The 22,210-nt window shown below is 38.1% G+C and overlaps 2 protein-coding genes across 2 annotated transcripts; one reads left to right on the forward strand and one right to left on the reverse strand.

The window, feature by feature from the left end:
- Positions 1-413: 413 nt before the first annotated feature.
- Positions 414-4,705, forward strand: LOC21388114 (probable pectate lyase 1). Its single transcript, XM_010108380.2, has 6 exons — positions 414-506; positions 1,248-1,322; positions 2,648-3,290; positions 3,381-3,484; positions 3,584-3,722; positions 3,859-4,705. The coding sequence occupies exons 1-6, from the start codon at positions 496-498 to the stop codon at positions 4,078-4,080; spliced, it is 1,194 nt and encodes a 397-aa protein (XP_010106682.1). The 5' UTR covers positions 414-495; the 3' UTR covers positions 4,081-4,705.
- A 7,577-nt stretch (positions 4,706-12,282) lies between these two features.
- Positions 12,283-21,991, reverse strand: LOC21388115 (inosine triphosphate pyrophosphatase). Its single transcript, XM_024172425.1, has 8 exons — positions 21,777-21,991; positions 21,586-21,650; positions 21,400-21,463; positions 21,272-21,281; positions 19,401-19,432; positions 19,182-19,294; positions 12,653-12,729; positions 12,283-12,561 (listed from the first exon to the last, which is right to left on the reverse strand). Exons 1-8 carry the CDS (start codon positions 21,910-21,912, stop codon positions 12,441-12,443), a joined length of 618 nt encoding a protein of 205 aa, XP_024028193.1. The 5' UTR covers positions 21,913-21,991; the 3' UTR covers positions 12,283-12,440.
- Positions 21,992-22,210: the final 219 nt, after the last annotated feature.

Below are 22,210 nucleotides of genomic sequence, written 5' to 3' on the forward strand. Positions count from 1 at the left end.
CTCTCTCTCTCTCTCTCTCTCTCTCTCTCTCTCTCTCTCTCTCTATACATGTTAGTTCCAACAATAATTTTATACTTTAACAATACACACCCGCGCGCCCGCCCACACACACACACACACACATAGATATATATGAGTTCCTGTTTTTGGTGCGTAATTCCCGTCTCGGAGTCTCCCCTTACCCTGTTATGAATTGTTCTAAAACCATTCTAAATTTCCTTTTTCGTTCATTTGAAGCCAGAATTTGAGCTACATTGTAGATTTCTTCCACTTCCACGGCCTGAATTTCTTTTACTTTCTTCATCTTTCTCTCTTTTAACTCTACTCCAGCTAAACCACAGAGAAACAGAGCTTAAGCAGCTTTAATGGCGGTTTCTCAACCCCATTAGTCATTACATAAACCTTGAATTTTAATCTTTGCTTTTTTTTTTTCTGGTTTGTTTTCTCAGGGACGAAGGAGAAATTGGGAAGCTTCAGAGCTCAAGCAACTCAACAATGGCGGCCAGGTACTGTAATCTCTCTGTGCCTTTGTACTGTACGACCTAACAAGAAACTCCCAACGTTAATTCTTTTTCTACGCGAAACAATCTTGACCGTCCAATCTTGTCCCTCGTGCTCCTCTTACCGTCGGATTACTTTTCGGTTCTGTTCTTTTCTTCTCGTCTCGGTTTACGAGCTAACCGTAAAAGGAATCCCAACCGTTGAGATCTGGATCGTTCGATCTCCACCGTTTATTCCGTTACGTTAGTTCCTTCGGATTCCTCCAATCCCCATTAACTACTAAACCCATCGACCTCGTAGCTAGACAAGAGAAAATCCCTGTAATTCCCAGAATTACCCCTCACGAATTGTGGAAAACAAAACAATCCCGTTGGGCAATTTGGTAGTTTGATTAAAAAGATAAAAATCCGATTTTCTCTCTCTAGAAACGGCCTTTTTTATTTAACGGTTTTACTGACAGTGACTGCTTTTGGTGCCCCTCCCTCGAGCACTGTGCACACACTCGTACTCTCTCTTTCCCTCTCTACAATGTACATGGCGTATAGAGTACTCGCTGTCCACGAGTGACACGTCAGTCTCCAATTCGTTTTATCTTTGTAATACCTTTGAGCCCAACAATGGTTTTTCAGTAATGGGATTTCCTAGAAAATCATTTATGAAAAAAGTAAAAAAGAAAAAAGAAATAGGTAATTTATGGTATTAATGATTTTTTGTCGGTGGTTTTTTTTTTTTTTTTTTTCGCGCAGAAATGGAAACATTGATGAGGGTCTCAATGAGCACGCAGTGGAGGATCCTGAGGAAGTTGCTTCAATGGTTGAGATGTGGGTCCCTTTATTTCTTCCACATTTTTCTCTCTAATTACATTTGTGTGTATACATGTATGTGAGTGTGTCTATATACATATATATATATTTATTTTAGTTTAGTTAAATTTCATTTCTGAACTAATTCTCTAATAGATGTTTTTGGTTGGTGGGGTAGTTCTAGTCCACATTGAGCTCATAATAATCTTAGAATTTTATTAAAATAAATAAAAATCTATAACCTCCCAACTGACCCAATTGAAATAAACGTAAACCCATTTTTTTTTTTTCTAGATTTGTGACGTGTATTTTGATGATTTGCCTTGTACATTTTAGGTTCTCACTTTCTTTTTGTCTTACAAAATGGTCCTATCCCATATCTATATTTGCCAGTACTAGTATAGATCCGTGTTTAGCGGATATAAATTCTTAAACTGTCACATTTCCCAACCATTTTTTTCCATGCCGTAGTACTTAATTTTGGTATGGAAGTTATGCCCAGACAAACAAATGTGTGATATTGTGAATATAACACCTAACTGTTTTTCACCGCTCTCAGTGGTGTGAATGATTTTTGTGTGAAAAGAAAGTGTTTTCAATCAAAAGATGTTTTGGACTTTTTACATGTGGTGGTAACATGCAAGAAACAGGAAAAGGGGGGGAAAAAAAAAAAAGAAAGAAAATTCCTTGACTCGTATATTTTCTAGTGCTATTATTATTCTTTTTGAAAGAATTTAGGGAGAGATTGTGATATGTACGTGAGACGTTTTTTTTTTATTTTTATTTTGGTAGAATCTTGAATAGGGTCTTTTTACGTTGCAATGGTGTACTATATTTTTCACTTTAAGTTTTTTTTTACTTTAATTTTTTTTTTGCTGAATTATATTTTTCACTTAATTAGTCAAACGCTTGTTAAGTGGGGTTAAACAAAATACGAGTACAATGAATGTCCAAATCAGAATTAACGGAATTCTATCCGTTACTTTGCAATGGACCCAAAATGTCTTCACACACATGGACAAAAGTCAATGTTTTTTATTTGGTGGGAAAATTCCACCTAAAGCACTGTTTGGCATTAGCCGTTGGAATGGAATGAAAATAGGAAAGAGCATAACACCACCGACACAAAGATAGGAAATTTACATTGCTTGGTAGTACTCATTCTTGACGTATTGTAATGCAATAAAAGTTAAGGTAAAACACAACACAATTGCGGTTAAATAAGAAGGAAAGGAAAGTCCTTGTTAAAATAATGGTGACAAAGGAACACATGCACTTAATTTGTTTGTTGAAATATGAATTCTTAATTAAGATTGAAGAAGTAGTTCTCTTTGTTGTGACAGGGAAATTACGAACAGCACTGAAAGGAGAAAGCTGGGATTCTTCTCATGTGCAACCGGTAACCCAATTGATGATTGCTGGCGCTGTGACCCCAACTGGCACAAGAACCGCAAGCGCCTTGCGGACTGCGGCATTGGGTTCGGCAGAAACGCCATTGGTGGTCGTGATGGCCGCTTTTACGTGGTGACCGACCCCCGGGACGACGATCCCGTCAACCCGAAGCCCGGTACTCTCCGCCACGCCGTCATCCAGGAGGAGCCTTTGTGGATTGTGTTCAAGCGTGACATGGTCATCCAATTGAAGCAAGAACTCATCATGAACAGCTTTAAGACTATTGATGGGCGTGGAGTCAATGTCCACATTGCCAATGGAGCTTGTATTACCATTCAGTTCATTACTAATGTCATCATTCATGGCCTCCACATCCATGACTGTAAGCCTACCGGCAACGCCATGGTTCGGAGCTCGCCGTCGCATTTCGGGTGGAGAACAATGTCGGATGGTGATGCCATCTCCATCTTTGGATCAAGCCACATTTGGGTTGATCACAACTCACTTTCTAACTGTGCTGATGGCCTTGTTGATGCTGTCATGGGCTCAACCGCAATTACCATTTCCAACAACCACTTCACCCACCACAATGAGGTGCCTTTACTACAACAAAATAGCCATTTTATATCGTACACTACTATTGCTGCTATAAAGTAGACAATTTTTTTTTGGGGTGTAAAACAGGTGATGCTGCTGGGCCACAGTGACTCATACACAAGAGACAAGCTTATGCAAGTCACCATTGCTTACAACCATTTTGGAGAGGGACTCATTCAGAGAATGCCAAGGTACTAATTCCATGCCATTGAAAGCAGTGTTATAATTAGCTGACATAGTTAGTTATTGGGAATTAAGCTCTTACAATATTCATGAAAATAATTATACAGGTGTAGGCATGGATATTTCCATGTGGTGAACAACGACTACACTCATTGGGAGATGTATGCCATTGGTGGAAGTGCGAACCCCACCATCAACAGCCAGGGCAACAGATATGCTGCTCCCAACAACCGCTTTGCTAAGGAGGTACTACTGATACTAATCACTAATCACATATATTAATTAGTTTTTTATGCTTCTTAGTAACATTAATAAGGTTTATATATTTCTTCCAAAAAAAAAGTTTATATAATAATAATAAATATACTACGTTATTATGCAGGTGACAAAGAGAGTTGACACATCGACAGGAGTGTGGAAGAACTGGAACTGGAGGTCAGAGGGAGATCTGCTTGTGAATGGGGCCTACTTCACTCCATCGGGTGCTGGGGCTTCAGCAAGCTACGCAAGGGCCTCGAGCTTAGGAGCCAAGTCCTCTTCTATGGTTGGAGCCATCACTGCCACTTCTGGTGCACTTGGCTGCCGCAGAGGCCACCAGTGCTAGTAGCGTCTCTGTCTGAGATATTATTCTCATTTGAGTCCAATTAAAATGGCCAAAGAAAAAAAGGGTCAATATTTTCCTTTTCATTTCAATTTTTTTTTTTTTTTTTTTTTAAATTTTAGTTTTACTGTCATATAGCATTTTACTACCCCCATTACCCATATCCCAATTCCCACCTTTTTTTTTTCTCTCCCATCTTTGTGTTTTCACATGTTTTGACAAGTGTACATTATTGTAACACATGTCATTATTATATCATCTATCGATTTCCTTGAATTTCACCCCAGTTTGTCTATCTGTTACCTCCCCAACCTCGGCCTGCTTCAACTGAAAAACACAATCCCATTTTAGGAGCAGGTGCGGAAGCGTTGCTCATTTGTTTTTCTGTCCTTTTTTCTTCTTCCATTTTTCTTATGTTGGCCTTTCTTAGTTTCCTTTCCAACACCTTCCAAACCCACCCTTTGTGTCTCTCCTCTCCTCCAGCCAATGCCAACTTGTCCTCTTTCTGGTTCATAGGATTTGAATGATTTTGTGTTTTTTTTTCTGTTTTTTTTTTTTAATTTTTTTTGGCCATGATTTGAATTTGTTTAGTCATACAAACAATAGAATGAATGTCAAATTTGAGTCATATGAGACTTTGTTACAGATGATGCATAGCAATAGCAAGTGATGCTTCTTTTTTTTCCCTTTTACTTTTTTAGACTTCATTTCTTGGGCAATGGAAGTAACCTTTTCACTTTTTTGGTTGTGCAATTCTGGCTAGCTTTTCTATGATTACGCTCGTTTGTCAATGTTTGTCCCTCTGCCGGCACTCGTTATTTCACTCATGTGCACCACATCACAAGGACATGAGTCATTAACCAATATCATTACCTTCTTTTCACCTTTATTAGCTATTACCTTACCAAACAATGCATTAGTGTGAGAACTGTTTAGCAAAAAGAGGAGAGCTGCTTGCTTTCGTTCGATTCGCGGATTTGAGTTTTGAATTTGAGCTGAGAAGTGAAATTTTTTAAGAATTTTTAAATGTAACAGAAAAAATTAGATGCAACATTTTTTAAAAAATTTTAACTGTAGAAATTTAAAACTGAAAATTCGAATCAGTAAGATAAACGGAACCTAAAAATTAGTTTAGAGATGGAATTTGTCTCTAGTTTAAACATCAACACAAAGCAACAACATTCCTCAATTATGACTTGGACTAATAAGGATTTTGCATACAAATATACCATAGCTTATTATAAATCATTTCATAATCTCATTATCTCATAATTAAATTAAGACCCCCCTTAATTAAAAGCCTGAAAACATTCAAGAAAAAGGAAAAAAAAAAAAAGGGAAATGACAATGATATAAGAGCAAGCAAAGAACAGAGTCAGATGCAAATGTAGTCCAAATGCCAAGCAGAACAGAATACAGAAAGCAATGTTTTAATAAAAGTCCTTGATATGCAGTGGAAATTGCCCCCACAAAAATTAAATGATGTTCACGCCTTCGCACCTAGTTGAGTTGGCACTGAAGATAATGGCTACCTAACAGAAACGGATAATCTGAACCACATCCATTGGCAACTGGCGAAAATACTACCTTATTTTACATGTAAAAAAAAAAACAAAAAAACCGGCCCTTTTCTCCATGTGGGAAAGGACCCCATTTAGCAAAGCCACGTGAGAAGTTTCTTCTATGAAGAGATCTAGCTCAGTGGGACCATTATTTTCTTTTTCATTCCGTTTGGGCCAACTTGCACATGTATGGACATGTTATACATATATCAGCCCCTTTTGGATGTGTCACTTCACTGCTGATTCCATTGCATTAAGCCTATATCTAAATGGTTGAGCCCTTGTCTGTTTGATTGTTCTTTCCTTCTCCAACGGTCTCCAATGGGCTCTATTATTGACTTTTAACCTTAATAGACACACACACACATCCTTGTTAGTTTGATTGTGTGATTCCCTTCAATTGAGACGAATCGTGACCAAATGAGTGGTGAATACTGATGTAAAAGTATGTTAAGGTAATAGTATGAGATTTCCGTTTGTGGAGTCCAATTCAAACTATTTTCTTTCTTCCTTGAGTTCCATTCGAGTTAACTGATCGATGGAATCGGTTTTTTGTCAATGCCATATTTATTATAACAGACGCTATGTGTATGAATTGGTGTATGTAATGCCTAATGTTTTAAAATATTTTACCCATTTAAAAAAAAGAGAGAAAGAGGAAAATAGGCCAAGACTTGAGATGAATTAAAATTAATAAGTCAATAGTTTACATAAGTTAATAAATAGACCAAATTATTGTTTTCATCTATAACTTGTCTGGCTATGAGCCATAACTTAACAAGTTATTGTCCATAACTTATCTGGTTATGAATCATAACTTGACAAGTTTGTCCATAACTTATCTGGTTATAAACCATAATTTGACAAGTTATGGCCTATTAATTTCTATAACTAAAAATTGGCTTATATACTTTCTTAAATTTTTCATATTGGCCTATTTCCTACTATTTTCATAAAAAAAAATGATAGAATTTTGATTACTTTTTCACTTTATACTTGAATTTAGAAAGCTAGCATTTACTCCTAGACTTCAAAATGTTAACAAATTTTCTCATTCTATCCATTTAAAGCTGACATAGAGCAAATTTAAAGGAATAAAATTTGATTTGAATTAAAAATTTTAATTATTGAAAAAATAATGATAACATCAATAATTTAAACACCTAATTTTGTTTTTTTTGTTCTAATTTAGTTTTTAACATTATTGTTTAATAGCTAGAGTTTTGAGCTTAAACTAGGTCTTAATCTGTACTATATATATATATATATTGTCTATTTAAGTGATGGAAGGGACAAATTTACTACGGATTTGAAATTTGAGAGAATGAATGCGAATTTTTCAAATTTGAGAAACAAAGTGAAAAAAAAGTTAAAATTTGGGGGATTTATAAAATTTGTCCCAAGATCATACTTGATACCATAACTACAAATGGATAAGTTTTTAGCTGCATAGCTTTAATAATAGGTAATTGAACTTGTTTCCTTTGTAGTTTTATCTACAAAGTCATATTTATGTCGGTGAGGAGGATAAGACATAACAATAGTGTCTTTATTTGTATTTTTTTTTTCTTTTTGATAAATTAGAAAAAAAAAAAAAAAGAATGAATACCCATTTACACTACTCGCAGATAGGACACAAAGCTTTATTATTCGCCGTGTAATAAACAGTACATGAAAATTGTTATGTGCCAGTTAATATGACAGATATCTTTGTCTCTAATTTTAAGCTGGAACAACAGTGTTTGTCTGTTTGAAATTACGTTCGAAGAATCACTATGGCAGTTAGGTAAAAAGGCTACTATCAAAAAAAAAAAAAAAAAGAAAAGAAAAAGAGAAGGCTAAGAAATGGATGTTAAATGTTAATTTTCATGCGGCAAAGGAAATTCCTACGAAATTTTTTCACAAATTGAATGCAATGACGGAGTCAGGCAATTTTTTCAATAGGACTACAATATAAAATGGAAACAAGATTCGTAGAGTATGTAAAGGCATTGTTAGGATTCTCTATTATTAAGTGGAAGTACAATTATATATTTTTACAGAGTGGAGCTATAATTAAAATTTTTCATAAAATTAAAAATTTTGAAATCTCGATAAGAGCAGGGACCCCAATCAGATAAACCTCCCTCAGGTAAAATCAGTATCTGGTAGATACATGCTCAAATTTTGCACACATGTTTTTATATATGTTCATTGTTTGGTAAAAAAAAAAAAAAAACTTCTTAAAGTTCATCTCATTTGTTATCTTATTATTCGTTTAGTTTACGCATTTAAATTAGTGATTTTATTTTCAAATTCAAATTTTATGAGAGAACCCATTAGTAAAAACTCTTTTATTTAAATTTGTTGTGAGAGAGCAGAGCCAGGGTTTAAATCAGTAAACCAAACGAGCATTAATAACTTCTCTAAGCAACCTAACTCTAGAGTGAAACAGTACCGTCTATGATTGGCTTTTATTCATCTCTTTGGTTTAATGCATGGAAAAGGGAACAGCCCAAACCATTGTAGGACTAGTTGTAGGGTACTTAATTATAACCATACTTCCAAGCTGTTCTCAAAGAAGAAAATAAGCTACAAGTTAGAACTCTTGTCTTAGGAGGTTTTGCCAAACTCTTCTACAATTCATTTCTTGCTCTTTTGTTTGGTGTTGTTTGAAGAATTTGGAAAGTGTGAGCTAACAAATATCAAGTTGTTATTTTCAACTTATGCATTTTACATTCTAAAAAATTGAGGTAACATACAACTCAAATCTCAACCAACCATTGAATGATAAAACGAAACGACCTCAGCTTGTTGAAAATACTAAAAAAAAAAAAAAAAAGCTGAAAATAATAGAGCAAATTGCATCAATGCATGTGAACTTTTCGTCATTTGCAAACGCTTAATGTTGACAATTAGGACAATAAACATGACAATCCTTGAAAATTAGTACAGTCGATGATAGAAGTCAATTAATGAACGAAGTTAAGGTTCTTTGGTGACATCATTAACCCCATTGAATTTGGTGCCTCATAACTCCAGTTGGATTGGATATTTGGTGACGTCATTTTCTCAACAAGTCATGGACTTTCATAGTCAACTTTAGCCAGCACAACTTATAACTTAAAAAAGAAAAAGAAAAAAAAAATCTTTTCCAGACAAAAGGATTAGGGAAAAAAAAGTTGCATAATCAGTTGAAGACAGCAACGTTATTATAGTTTGGTTTGGGACTTTGGGTCTTTCATGTCTCAACAATTGAATTTAACAACTGCTTTTTAGAGGCAAACGCGGCTATACACAACCCCATTGTGTTGAATTCATCTCATGAAAAATCCATGCCTGACAGCCCATTTTTCAACATTTTTTTTCCCCTCTGGCCATGAGTTGCATTCCATGCATTTTGCACTGACAATGCGTCCAGAATGGCCGGCACCAAAGAAGTCAACAAGCAGAAACCACCATCACACAATCTTCCATGTGGGGACAGTTCAATGATCACTGATGACCAACGTTACCTTTCATAAATTATATGTTCAAATTATTATAATGTCCCTGCAAACAATTTTATTCATCATCGCAAATCTTTGTAGAATAATGTTACGAGTTCATGTTGTTTCCTAAATTTTAGGGTATGCTTGTTGGAAGGAAGATTCCATTGTGAGTGCAGGGATGTCAATCGTGTTGCGTCGTGTTGGCTCGTAATCAACTTGACCTATGCGTGTTTTGTGTCATGTTGCATCTAGCCACCAAAGCTTTCTATCATGCTCATGCCAGCTCAAGATTGGAATCTGATAAGAGCTGAACCCAACGGTAAAACAAAATCAAGAAAGATCGGAAAATGAAGAAAAGAATCTACTAGAGAACTTTATTGATATCAACACATGTACACCAATCCACAGAACTTTGAGGGTCTGCTTCCTCCCCTTTCCTGAAATGTATCCAAGATTTGTACAATTCACTGATTATTTTCCGAACCCCTCTACTATCCCCCTTGCCCCCCTTTTATACACTTTTCCTCTAACAAACTTTCTCAGTAAGCTACTAACTAATACTAACACTTTCACAGCAAGCTATAGACAACCTTTCCAAACCAGACCCCCCTTCCTAAACCCGTTTATTCCTCCTAACATACACCTGCCTGAGTAAGGGCTTATCAATTACACCCCCCCTCAAAAAAGTCACCTTGTCCTCAAGGTGTAAGTCAAGAAATCGCAGCCGAGTGAAGGGTAATAAACCCGCCAACTCCAATTACAGCATTGGCAACTTTTCCTATTCCAACCCTAATTACACAAGTTTCTCCATTCCTAGCTACAGTTGCACATACATTTATGGATGTAGCTCTGATTTTTCTGAAATTGGCATCTGAAATCTTTGTCTGAGCACAAGAAGCATAGGAATATGGTGACCTTTTCCAACTCTCGTTGGGATTGGCCTTAGTCTCTTTGAACTTAGAGAAATTTAGAGGCTCATGGTTGAAAACACTACCACCCGGGTCGAAAATTGTACCAGAAAACCCAGACCCATCACTAATTAGGCCGAAATTTGAAGATTCAGTACATATCTTGCTCAAATTAGCCCCAATTTCCCCATTATCTTGAGGCCCGACCCTTATTGAGCCATAATTAGGCCCAATAATGTTGCACTTATGCAACCTAGACCCAAACATGCAAAAATTGACCTTGCCCACACTGTAACCACGAGAACCAACCTCAATCGCCGCATCCCGTGGCCGTCGTTCCATCACCGATCTCAGCCCAGTCCCCATCACCATCTCCCGAGGTAACCAGCCCCCTTCCGATCGCCTTCCGCCTCCGTTCAACCTCTCCCACCATGGGTCTTTGCAGTTTCGGTCAAACTCCCCAAAACCTAGAACCCCAACTCCCCCTAGAAGCAGATCTAAGGCCTCCGCCCCTAAAACACCTCCGATCTGTCCTCCCTGTTGCGTTTGTCCGATTCCGACCAAGATCAACCTCACCCAAACCAGTTCGTCGCCGATTAGCATCTCACGGTGCGGATCCCAGCCATTCTGATCCCCAACTCGCGAATCCAAACGCCCCTCATTGTCGTTCGCCACCTCCGGCACCTTCCCCAAGCCGAATTTGGCGCCAATCGGTCCTTCTTGTCATGGAACTGGGCCTCCCAAGCCCTAACCGGCGCCGATCTGCTTATACCGTCGCAAATTGGACAGATTCAGGTCGAGATCGTCCCCTCCGTTACGCCGTTCCTACTCGCGAACAGTCACCTCCCTTGGCGGTCGTCCGATCTGCCCTCCCTTGTGTGGTTCCTCACGATTCCGGTCAGCATCTCCAAGTCTGAAAACCTTAGGTTCAGCCACAACTCTTTCTTGCTCAATTCCCTCCGTTCCGGCCTTTGACCCGCGACCCACTTCCTTACCCGAACTAGTTCCCCCTTCTCGAACCCCGACGGCGCCTGAACCGGAATCCTCCGCCAGCAGCTTAGCTTTCGCTGTCAGCCTTAAACACTTCATTTACTCCTCCATCAGACAACGCAATTCGGCAAGATTCTGACGGACATCGGCAAAATTCTGATTCATCTCAGCCCTAAATTCACCGATTCTTTTCTCCACTGAAGCTTTGACTTGTTGAATCTCCTTCTCCACCGCCTCAAATCTCTCCTCCGTCTTCCTGGTCGCCATAATCACTCAGAAACGATGCTCTGATACCATAATGATAAGAGCTGAACCCAATGGTGAAACAAAATCAAGAAAGATCGAAAAATGAAGAAAAGAATCTACTAGAGAACTTTATTGATATCAACACATGTACACTGATCCGCAGAACTTTCAGGGTCTGCTTCCTCCTTTTCTGGAATGTATCTAAGATTTGTATAATTCACTGATTATTTTCCGAACCCCTTTGCGATCCCCCTTGCCCCCTTTTTATACACTTTTCCTCTAACAAATTTTCTCAGTAAGTTACTAACTAATACTAACACTTTCACAGTAAGCTATAGACAACTTTCCCAAATCAGACCGTTTATTCCTCCTAATATACACCTGTCTGAGTAAGGACTTATCAAAATCATAGGTCCAAACACATCTCTCCCAAATCAGACCGTTTATTCCTCTTAATATACACCTGCCTGAGTAAGGGCTTATCAAAATCATAGGTCCAACACATCTCGTGCTCATTCTTATTGTCACACCATTGTGTTAAAGCCGCGTGCTTAAAAGTTGAAGAGAAAACTATAAGTTGGTACCGCCCACCACCTCATGCCATGCCGTGTTTAGCCGAAAATCCTTTATGTCGTGCCATTGTGCTTGTTGAGCTGCCCAACTCAGTTGACATTTCTAGTACTCATAATAGGATCCCCTAGGACTACTAATCGCGAAAATGGAATTCGAATCATATAGTTTATATTATATGGGATTGTATACTATAAAATTGAGGTCAATGTTCCTGTATGCATCATCTATATATGGCCTTAGGGCCTACGTTTGGTGATCTTGAATGAACCAATTGCAAGAGTTTGTAATGTAATATAGGTACGTTAAAATCCAAGCGTTCTTGGACCAAAAGCGCATGATGCTCATCATCATTGGCAGTATCTAGCATCTTCATGCCCTAAGTTTCAGATAAAAAAGTAGAAAACCACACACACACACACACACACACAAATAACAACAAATAACAAAGCCGTTAAAAGAATGTTGATGAAAAATAAGGAATCCCCTAAATTTATTTTCTTGTAACTCATTATGAAATGTAAGCATTATCATTTGAGAAAAGAAGAAGAAGAAAAAAGGCTTGCCACTCTATTAAGGTCAGTTAAGCAGTGGCAAGTACATAATAAATGCATCTCTCAGATGGAGGTGTCTGTCTGAAATGTGTATTCAGCTTCAGCAAAATGAGACTTCACCAATGCAAGAGCCTTGTAACGGTGAGAAATTTTGTTCTTTTCTTCCTTTGGCATTTCAGCATAACTGCAACAAAGACAAAATGCAAGAGTCAAATGTGATTAAATGAATTTGGACCACCATAACAAAGAGCACATTTTGACAAGGGTGAATCTACGTTTGCTCGTATCCATCGGGTTGGAAAATTGGATCCCATCCGAAATCAGGAGGTCCCCTCGGCGGAACAATATTACCCTGATATGTCAGATGAGAATGTAAGTGTCATTGATGAGAGTGTCAGGCAATATTTTTCCTCATTCAAGCATATTCAGTTACCAAATCTGAGCCAATAAATATAAATCTTGAGATACACAGATTTGTATTTTACGTGATAAATGAGGCCAAAATTGTTGTGTATACGACAGAATGTGTCAGATGGTCACAAAGAAGTCTACAGAGTTCAAAGTACCTTAAACATTCTTTCTTCAAGAAGAATCAAAGGAATGTGTGTGTGTGTGTGTGTAGGAAAAAGAGAACTATAGAATCCTGTTTCTGTCCCAATGACTTTGAGGTCTAGAGGCACCAAGTTCTTTGTTTTTGAATTAATAATGGACATAATAGAAATTGAAGAATTTCTGAACTTCTATTATTAATCTTTCCGTAACCCTACAATAGCATATATATACACAAATGACTAATAAGGAAATAACTAACTAGCTTGATTCTCTCCTAAAAATCAGGAAACAAAATTATGAGAAAAGATCACAACCGATCTCTCCTTTTATTCCTAAAATACTTTCCTAAACTAACTTCCCTAACTTTTGACTTCCGAATTCAACACTCCCCCTCAAGCTGGAGAATATATATCATATAACCCTAGCTTGCAAATTAAGTCTTCAAAGTTAGGTCTTGGTAGAGCTTTGGTGAGGATGTCTGCCGTTTGTTACTTGGTAGGGATGTAGTTCAATTTAACTGTCTCACTAGTCACCTTCTCTGTGATGAAATGTCTGTCAATCTCAACGTGCTTAGTCCTGTCATGATGCACGGGATTCTTGGCTATGCTTATAGCTGCCTGATTATCACACATCATCAGAATAGGAAATGAACTCATTTGTCCCAGTTCACTTAGAACCCTTTTTATCCAAATCCCTTCACAAATTCCCTGTGCTAGTGCTCTGTACTCAGCTTCTACACTACTTCTGGCTACCACTGATTGCTTCTTGCTCCTCCAGATAACAAGATTGCCTCAGATAAAGGAACAATATCCAGACGTTGACTGTCTATCAATGAGGTTTCCTGCCCAATCTGCATCTGAATACACTTCAGTGTCACGATTTTCTGTCTTTCTGAAGAATAGGCCTTTCCCTGGGGTCATTTTTAAGTATCTAAGAACTCTGTAGACTGCTTCCATGTGTTCCTCTGTAGGGCTGTGCATGAATTGACTTACAGCATTTACTGCAAAACTAATATCTGGCCGAGTGTGTGACAGATAGATCAAGCGTCCAACAAGTCGCTGATATCGCCCCTGTCTACTGGTGCACTTTCTTTCTCGGTGCCAAGTTTCTTTTGACTGTCCATAGGAGTGTCAACTGGTTTGCATCCAAGCATACCGGTCTCCTTAAGAAGGTCCAAAATATATTTCCTTTGAGAAACTACAATCCCTTTCCTCGATCTAGCCACTTCCATTCCAAGGAAATATTTTAGATTTCCAAGGTCTTTAACTTCAAACTCTTCTGACAAATACTTCTTCAACTCCTGTAGTTCCTTCACATCATTCCCTGATAGAATAATATCATCGACATAGACTATCAATATGGCAATTTTCTCAGCATGAGATTTCTTGACAAATAGAGTATGATCAGACTGACCCTGTACATAGCCAAGCTTCAAGATTGCCTTTGTGAATCTGTCAAACCAGGCTCAGGGAGATTGTTTAAGGCCATACAAGGACTTCCGGAGTTTGCAAACCTGATTCTTTGTCATACTTCCTTCGAAGCCAGGTGGAATTTCTATGTAGACCTCTTCTTCTAGGTCACCATTTAGGAAGGCATTTTTTATGTCCAGTTCTTGCAAGCACCAATCTTGGTTGACTGCCAATGAAAGAAGAATTCTGATAGTGTTAAGTTTTGCAACAGGAGCAAAAGTCTCTTGATAGTCTATCCCATAGGATTGGGTAAATCCTCTAGCTACCAACCGAGCCTTGAATCTCTCGACTGATCCATCTGCCTTGTACTTTATAGTGAAAATCCGCTTGCACCCCCCGGGCCTTTTCCCACCTGGTAAATCCGTGATAGTCCTTGTCCCATTCTTCTCAAGTGCATCAATCTCATCTTGTACTGCCTTCTCCCATTCAGAATTTTGTAATGCCTCTTGTATTGTGTTGGGAATCTGAGTATCATCAAGAGAAGTAGCAAATGCTCTGTAAGATGGTGATAGCCCTTCATACGTGACATAATTCCCAATTGGATGATCTGTACATCTCCTAACACCCTTCCTCAATGCAATCGGTAGGGTAGAGTCATCAACGCTAGGAGTTGACACATTTCCCTCCCTATCCGTACCCATGTTTTCTTCAGGTGGACTTGAAATTGAGTCAATATATTGGCCACATGTTGGCTGTGATCCGTGCTCTAGCTCCTGTCTTTTCTTCCTCCTAATGTAGACTTGTAAATTCTCATTAGCAAGCTGTGGGGCTACAGATTGAACAGGCACGGGAGAAGACACATTTGTGGGCTGTACGGGAGATGGAGCATTTGTGTTTGTAGGCTGGACTGATAACGGCATAGGTGTGGATGAGTCAATGGGCACGGTTTGAGAAGGCCGTGGTGACTTTGAGTGAGACGAGGGTACTGACTCAAGAAGAGACTCTCAAACTTGATGTTCATTCATGCTCTCCCCCTGAACACGAGATTTGGGATAGAAGAACACGTGTTCAAAGAAAGAAACATCCATGGTGGTGTAAAATCTTTTGCTTAGTGGAGAATAACATTTGTACCCTTTTTGGGTTGGAGAGTACCCTAGGAAAATGCACTTATTGGCTCTAGGATCAAATTTGCTACGGTGTTGAGGATACACATGAACGAATGCTGTGCAACCAAATACTTTGGGTGGTAAATCAGATGAAACTGCACGGGTGTGAGGAAAATTTTCCAGAAGAAGCTGACGTGGAGATTGAAAGGTAAGGACTCTGGATGGCATGCGGTTAATCAAATAGGTAGCTGTGAGAATGGCTTCCCCCCATGAATAGTTAGGAACATTAGACGAAAACATAAGACACCGGGCAACCTCCAAGAGATGTCTATTCTTGCGTTCAGCCACCCCGTTTTGTTGTGGGGTGTCAACACAAGAACTTAAGTGGATAATCTCGTGGTTCTGAAGGTAGGTATTGAGACTACTAGTAAAGTATTCCCTAGCATTGTCTAATTTGAGTACCTGAATTCTAAAATTGAATTGATTTTGAACCATAAGATTGAAGGATTGAAAAATTTGTCCAACTTTTGACTTTTCTTTCATAAGATAAACCCAAGTTACCCGTGTATGATCATCAACAAAGGTCACAAACCATCGAGTTCCAGAAACATTTTTTATCCGTGAGGGTCCCCACACATCACTATGGATCAAAGAAAAAACAGTTGAAGGTTTGTATGGGATTTGAGGATATACTGTTCGAGTATGCTTTGCAATCTGACAAATTTCACAATGAAAAGATGCTGGATTTTTATTGATAAATAATTTGGGAAACAGTTTTGCAAGATACACAAAGCTAGGATGACCAAGACGATAGTGTAACAATATAATTTCACTATCTTTATTGACATTGGAATTTGACACAGAATTAAAAGACCCTAAAAGACTCTGAGACTGGACACAACTTGCTTGTGAGACTTGGTTTGAGGATCGGTCACATGAGAGGAGATAGAGCCCGGAGCACAGTTCAGCACTGCCAATCATCTTCCCTGATTTCAAGTCCTGAAAAATACACAAGTTTGGATAAAATTTAGTAACACATTGAAGGTCACAAGCCAATTTACTAATGGACAAAAGATTACAATCCAAGTTTGGAACATGGAGGACAGAGTCGAGATACAACTCTTTAGTAAGTTTGATGGAACCTGTCCCAGCGATTTTTGAATTTGAACCATCAGCTATATGGACGGACGAGTGACCACTACTTGGCTTGTAATTTTGGAGAAGGGCAGCATCTCCTGTCATGTGATCAGAAGCGCCTGTGTCTACTATCCATGGCCTCATTCCTCCATGGTTAGCAGTGAAGGCTGTATGCAGATAAGTTTGAGCAACCAAACCAGCCCCAGTAATGCTGCCACTGCCGACTTGACTAAACAGTTTCTACAGTACATCCATCTGTTCTTTGTTGAATGGGCTAGGCTCGGGAACAGGAGCACTATCGGAATTGGAGGCCACATGTGCTTTGCTGTCTCTATCAAACCGTGGCTTTGGTTTCCAATCTGCTGGTTTGCCGTGGAGCTTCCAGCAAGCCTCCTTGTAATGGCCTAGTTTCTTACAGTAATCACACCAAGGCCTTTCCCGTTTCTGACGATCTCCGCCATTACTGTTGAATGACCGAACAACAAGGGCAGAGGCATCTAACGGTGAGGCATGTTGTTCCTTAGATCCCATCATCACTTTCTTTCTACTTTCTTCACGCCTAACCTCGGAGAAGGCCTCCTTGAGACTGGGCAGTGGTTTAGTGCCCATGATTCGACCTCGAACACCATCCAACTCCCTGTTAAGTCCTAGGAAAAACTTGAACAGCCTTTTTTGTTCCACAACCTGCCTGTACGTTGCTGCGTCGTCCGGACATTTCCATGAGTGAGTCTCGAATAAGTCAAGTTGCTGCCAATACCATATGAGTGTGTTGTAATACTGAGTGACGGACTGCTCTCCTTAGCGGAAGTCATAAAGGGCTGATTCTACCTGAAATAGTTCTGAAGTATTTTCAGAACTGGAGTAAGTTTCTTTGGCTGCATCCCATATTTCTTTTGCAGTTCCAAACAGCAAGAAATTTTCACCTATGTCATTGTTCATGGAATTGATAAGCCATGACATGATCATACTATTTTCTATCTTCCACTTCTTGAAACCTGAATCTGTAGTCTCTGGCATGGCTGCTTCTCCTGTGAGATATTCATCTTTTCCCTTGCCATAGATGAACAGCAACACAGATTACGACCACTGTAAGTAATTATGGCCATTTAATTTGTGTCCTATGATGAGAATAGGAGAAGATTCGCTGCCACCAAGGTTTGGAATCTCTGATCTGCCTCCTGATTCTGGGGTCGTGACACTGGATGTTTGTGATGATGCCATTCCGTATTTTGTCATGTCTCAAATATTGCGGAAAAGATGAGAGGAAAGTCTGAATATGATTGCTGGAAATATATAAGAGAAGACCGGAGATAATTGGCCTGAGAACAACGAAGAAGTGGCCAGAAAACTTGGCGAGAGGTGGCTGGAATAAGAGATGGCCAGAGAGAGATGGCCGGAATGAGAGATGGCCAGAGAGAGATGGCCGGAATGAGTGATGGTCGAAGTGAGAGATGGCCGGAAGGGATTAGGGTTCAGAAAACTGGCTCTGATACCATGAAGAATTTCTGAACTTCTATTATTAATCTTTCCGTAACCCTACAATAGCATATATATACACAAATGACTAATAAGGAAATAACTAACTAGTTTGATTCTCTCCTAAAAATCAGGAAACAAAATTATGAGAAAAGATCACAACCGATCTCTCCTTTTATTCCTAAAATACTTTCCTAAACTAACTTTCCTAACTTTTGACTTCTGAATTCAACAGAAATCATGGGTATAAACAAGGCAAAGGCAAGGAGGATTTCAGAGAAGGGAAAAACTACAATAAATGTTTCCATTAGACCAAATGAGAGAGAAAAAAAAAGTCACTTGCAAAATTTAAATTCACGCAGATCACGTCTTTGTTGTGTTAGTAAACATGCATAGGCAATGGAATACAGAGTAACGGAGTACTACCAGTCTTAAAAAATTTAAAGAAACAGATAAACAGCCATCTAGACTTTCCAAAATGCAATTTTATTAGAAAGTCATATCACTTTGGATTTTCACTTTTCATAAATCTTTTTCCGGTGTCATAGATTTCAATACGTCTTTGTATTATTATTCATTCATTTGGATCATAGATGAGAGCGAAAAAACAAATGAGAGAAGAAAACAACTCCGAGATTTTTTCTCAGGCCCACCAGAACAACGTTTCTCTTCTGAATAGGTAAGTTATAAGAGGATAGAGCAAGTTGTCAAGTGCTAACAAAACTTATTGAAACAATATTATCTTGTTTTCATGCTTGCACATTATCTGAACCTAAACGAAAATGAAAATAACAACAAAGCAAGATCCTTTTCATTTTCTTTATATTATTTTATTTCTTTTATTTTTTTCTCCAGCATTAAATGTCTTCAGGTCAAAGCCAAATTCCTATTTCACTCAGATTTTGACATTAATCAAAGGAAGAATACAGTCAATGCAGACGAAGATGAGTATTGATACTATTTTACAGAAACATATTTGTCTATGAGGCATAAAATGCCCTCAAAACCAAAGTTTGTTGATATTAGTTGTTGAAAACCGTTGTAATTATTCTTATGGAACTACAGAAAGAAACAAGAAGAAATGACAGAAATTACATGAGTTCTCATTCCAAATAGCTACTTACCGGAGTTTCACCGAGAAATGTAACAGGTTCAGTGTTGGGGCCAAGGGCAAAGGAAAATGCACACAAAGCGTAAGCTGATTTATCCTCATATGCCATCAACAAATTATTTAGACCTGGAAAGAGATGCACTAGTATCAGGAATATTATTCTGTGCAACAAATAAGGAAAATAAGACGGAATGGAGGAATTCGGAAGAGAAAGAAAGGTAACAGCTATAACCTGCATGGCCAATCTTCTCCAAGAACCACTTGCTGCATGATATGAAAGAGACATTATTGAACGATGGTCATTGCAAAAACAAGAATTTAAAGACTACATCAGAGAAATACTGTAAAACCAAAAAGCTTTTTTATCTGTTAACATGCTGGATAGAACCTCCACGCTACAAGAAACAAAAACATCCAACATCGGCATTCTTTTTCTTGATTTACTTCCTTTTTTTTTTTTTCCAAGCAGATAAAGATCTGAATTCATATTACTTATGACTTTGGTCTCAAAACCATCCACATTGATATTTGGCTTTCTTTTTGAGGTTCAGACAGTTGATTCATGTCCAGACAGAAGTTGGATGTTAACATTAGAACAAAAAGTGGCAATTAAAAGGAAGGTCATGAAAGGGCTTCTACCGTCGGACGTCTTCCGATCATGTCTAAACAATGGGAACAAATGAGAACTGATAGGCTCTCAATTAGCAAGGGTAGTGTGTGCACATGAGTGTTTGAGTTGTAACCAAATGTACCAATAAACGGTGCCATAGAAAATACATAATCTGTCAGAACATTCTTCTCTACAAAAACGATAAGTTACAGTTAAAACATAAAAAGTGTTCGAGTCCAGACATTTCTATCTTCCTATAGTATCCAATTTCTTTGTCTGTGATTATAACGAATTGGATATGAATTAGCAGCATAACTCAGGACTACAGACAATAATGGCAAGATATCTCCAACTGGACATAAATTCCAACTAAATTACAATTAGAGGGCATTAACAAACAAGTGGCCATCAGGCAGCAGAGAAGCCCCCATTCAATGGGTGTGTGTCAATGCGATTCAAAAGGCGGATTTTCCCAGATCATTTGCAAAAGATCCACACCCTGGATTATGACAAAGCATTGGAAGAAATAGCAACTGGGATACAAGTTGTGCCATGTTTATACATCTTCATTCTCTCAGTTTTCAAAGCAATCCAGGATCATAAACGAATGAGGAACAGACAAGGGAAAAAGAAATCTTTCTTCTTGAAATTTCAGGAGAAAAAAGGAATTGCCAAACCAAGAAACAAAGGTTAAGCAGCAACCATAAACGGTACCACAATGAGAAGCATACTAATTCCTAATTCACGCAAGGAACAATCGGTACACATGAAACCTAGAAAGATCAGTTGTCGCAGAAGCACGTTCCATAAGTATACCCCTACTGCTGAGCATATCCATAAAATGAAACATAGTTTTAGAATTTTGAGGGATATTCTCCTCTTCAATTAGCCAATACAGACTTTTTCTTCAAAAAACCCTTTACCGTTATCCAATCTACGCTTAAAACCAACAAAATATTTGTTATTCTCCCTACATACCAGACTTAAAAAATTATTGATCTTTGATTTTGTTATTTTTTTCTTTTAAACACACTAACCGTCAAACTGCGGTTTAACTGGACTGGACTACTTGTTAACGGTTCGGTCCTGTCTGGTCCCATCTTACAAATGGTCTGGTCTGGTCTGAATTTTTTGAAACCGTTAGTAATGTTCCAGTCTGAAAACCTAATGGTTGAGACCGAACCAGACCGTAAATTGATTTAGGTTCCATGTGATAAAACAGTGACAAAGAAATGAAAGAATATAGCCGATAGATTAACAAAGATTGTGCTTATAACAGTCTCTATATTTAATCAATCACACAGATATTATTATCCTCATTTGATTTTCATCTGCTCCTATTTAATCATCTAACGTAAACATAAACTAACCAAAACCTTATAATCTAAGCAAAATATATACAAACAACAATAACAAAAGACCGGGTAGGATCAAATGAATGCATTATGAATCCGCCTCAAAGAAAGTAAGATCAAGAGTGAAGCCAAACTTACATGTACGGACCTGCATATATTTTGAATCAAATTAGACCAAAATCACAATATCCACCCCAAAAAAAAAAAAAGCAGAAAAGGGATATATTTATCTAAGAGTAACAGAGAGAAAGAGAAAGTGAAGATACCTGGAAGACCCTTGAGGGCATTGAAGCAGAGGCAAGTATCTTCAACCAGCACAGGCCCATTCACCTTTCCATTCAATAATTCAACCCAAAATTCAAAATGTTAACAAAATAACATATATACATATGTGTATATATTTATAATACACACAAATTCATATATTTTGAGATTATAAACAGAAATGGGACCTGAAAAGCAGCCAAACGAGCCTTCTCTTTGGAGATATCCTCAGGCTCGCCTTGCAATTCTGGCACTGCCAAAAAAAGGGGAAAAAAAAGACATTAAAGAAAAACAAGAACAAATTCAAAGTTATAATCTTTTAGATACAAAAATGGATGAAAACAAGAAGTGAGAATCTATAGGAGTCTGCAGTACATACGATCGAGCTTGAGGGACTGAAAAGGAATGGAATTTCCCAATATCGCACGGACTTCTTCCAGCTTCTTCGCGTTCCCCGTCACGAACGTCACCGGCCGTGACAATAGCAGCCCACTGCCACCCACCGCCGCCGCCATTTATCCCGCCTCCGGTGGTGTCTCCTTCGTTTGGGTTTTTTTATTTATTTTTATTTTTATTTTTTCTCTTCTTCTTCTTCTTTCGGACCTAGAATTTGGCTAAAATAACCAAGTAAGTGAAAAAATAAAATTAGAAAAATGACTTTTTAATTTTATTTCAATAAATTTTTAATAATATAATTAATAGGTATTTATCTAATAATTGAGTATTATTATTAACAAAAATCGAAATTAGAATTTAATTGAAAAAATCCAACAGAGGTGGCATTCTCCCTCCCTTCTTAATTCCCTCACGAAC

This window comes from Morus notabilis, unplaced genomic scaffold (genome assembly GCF_000414095.1).
Source record: "Morus notabilis unplaced genomic scaffold, ASM41409v2 Scaffold447, whole genome shotgun sequence".
Lineage (NCBI taxonomy): Eukaryota > Viridiplantae > Streptophyta > Magnoliopsida > Rosales > Moraceae > Morus > Morus notabilis.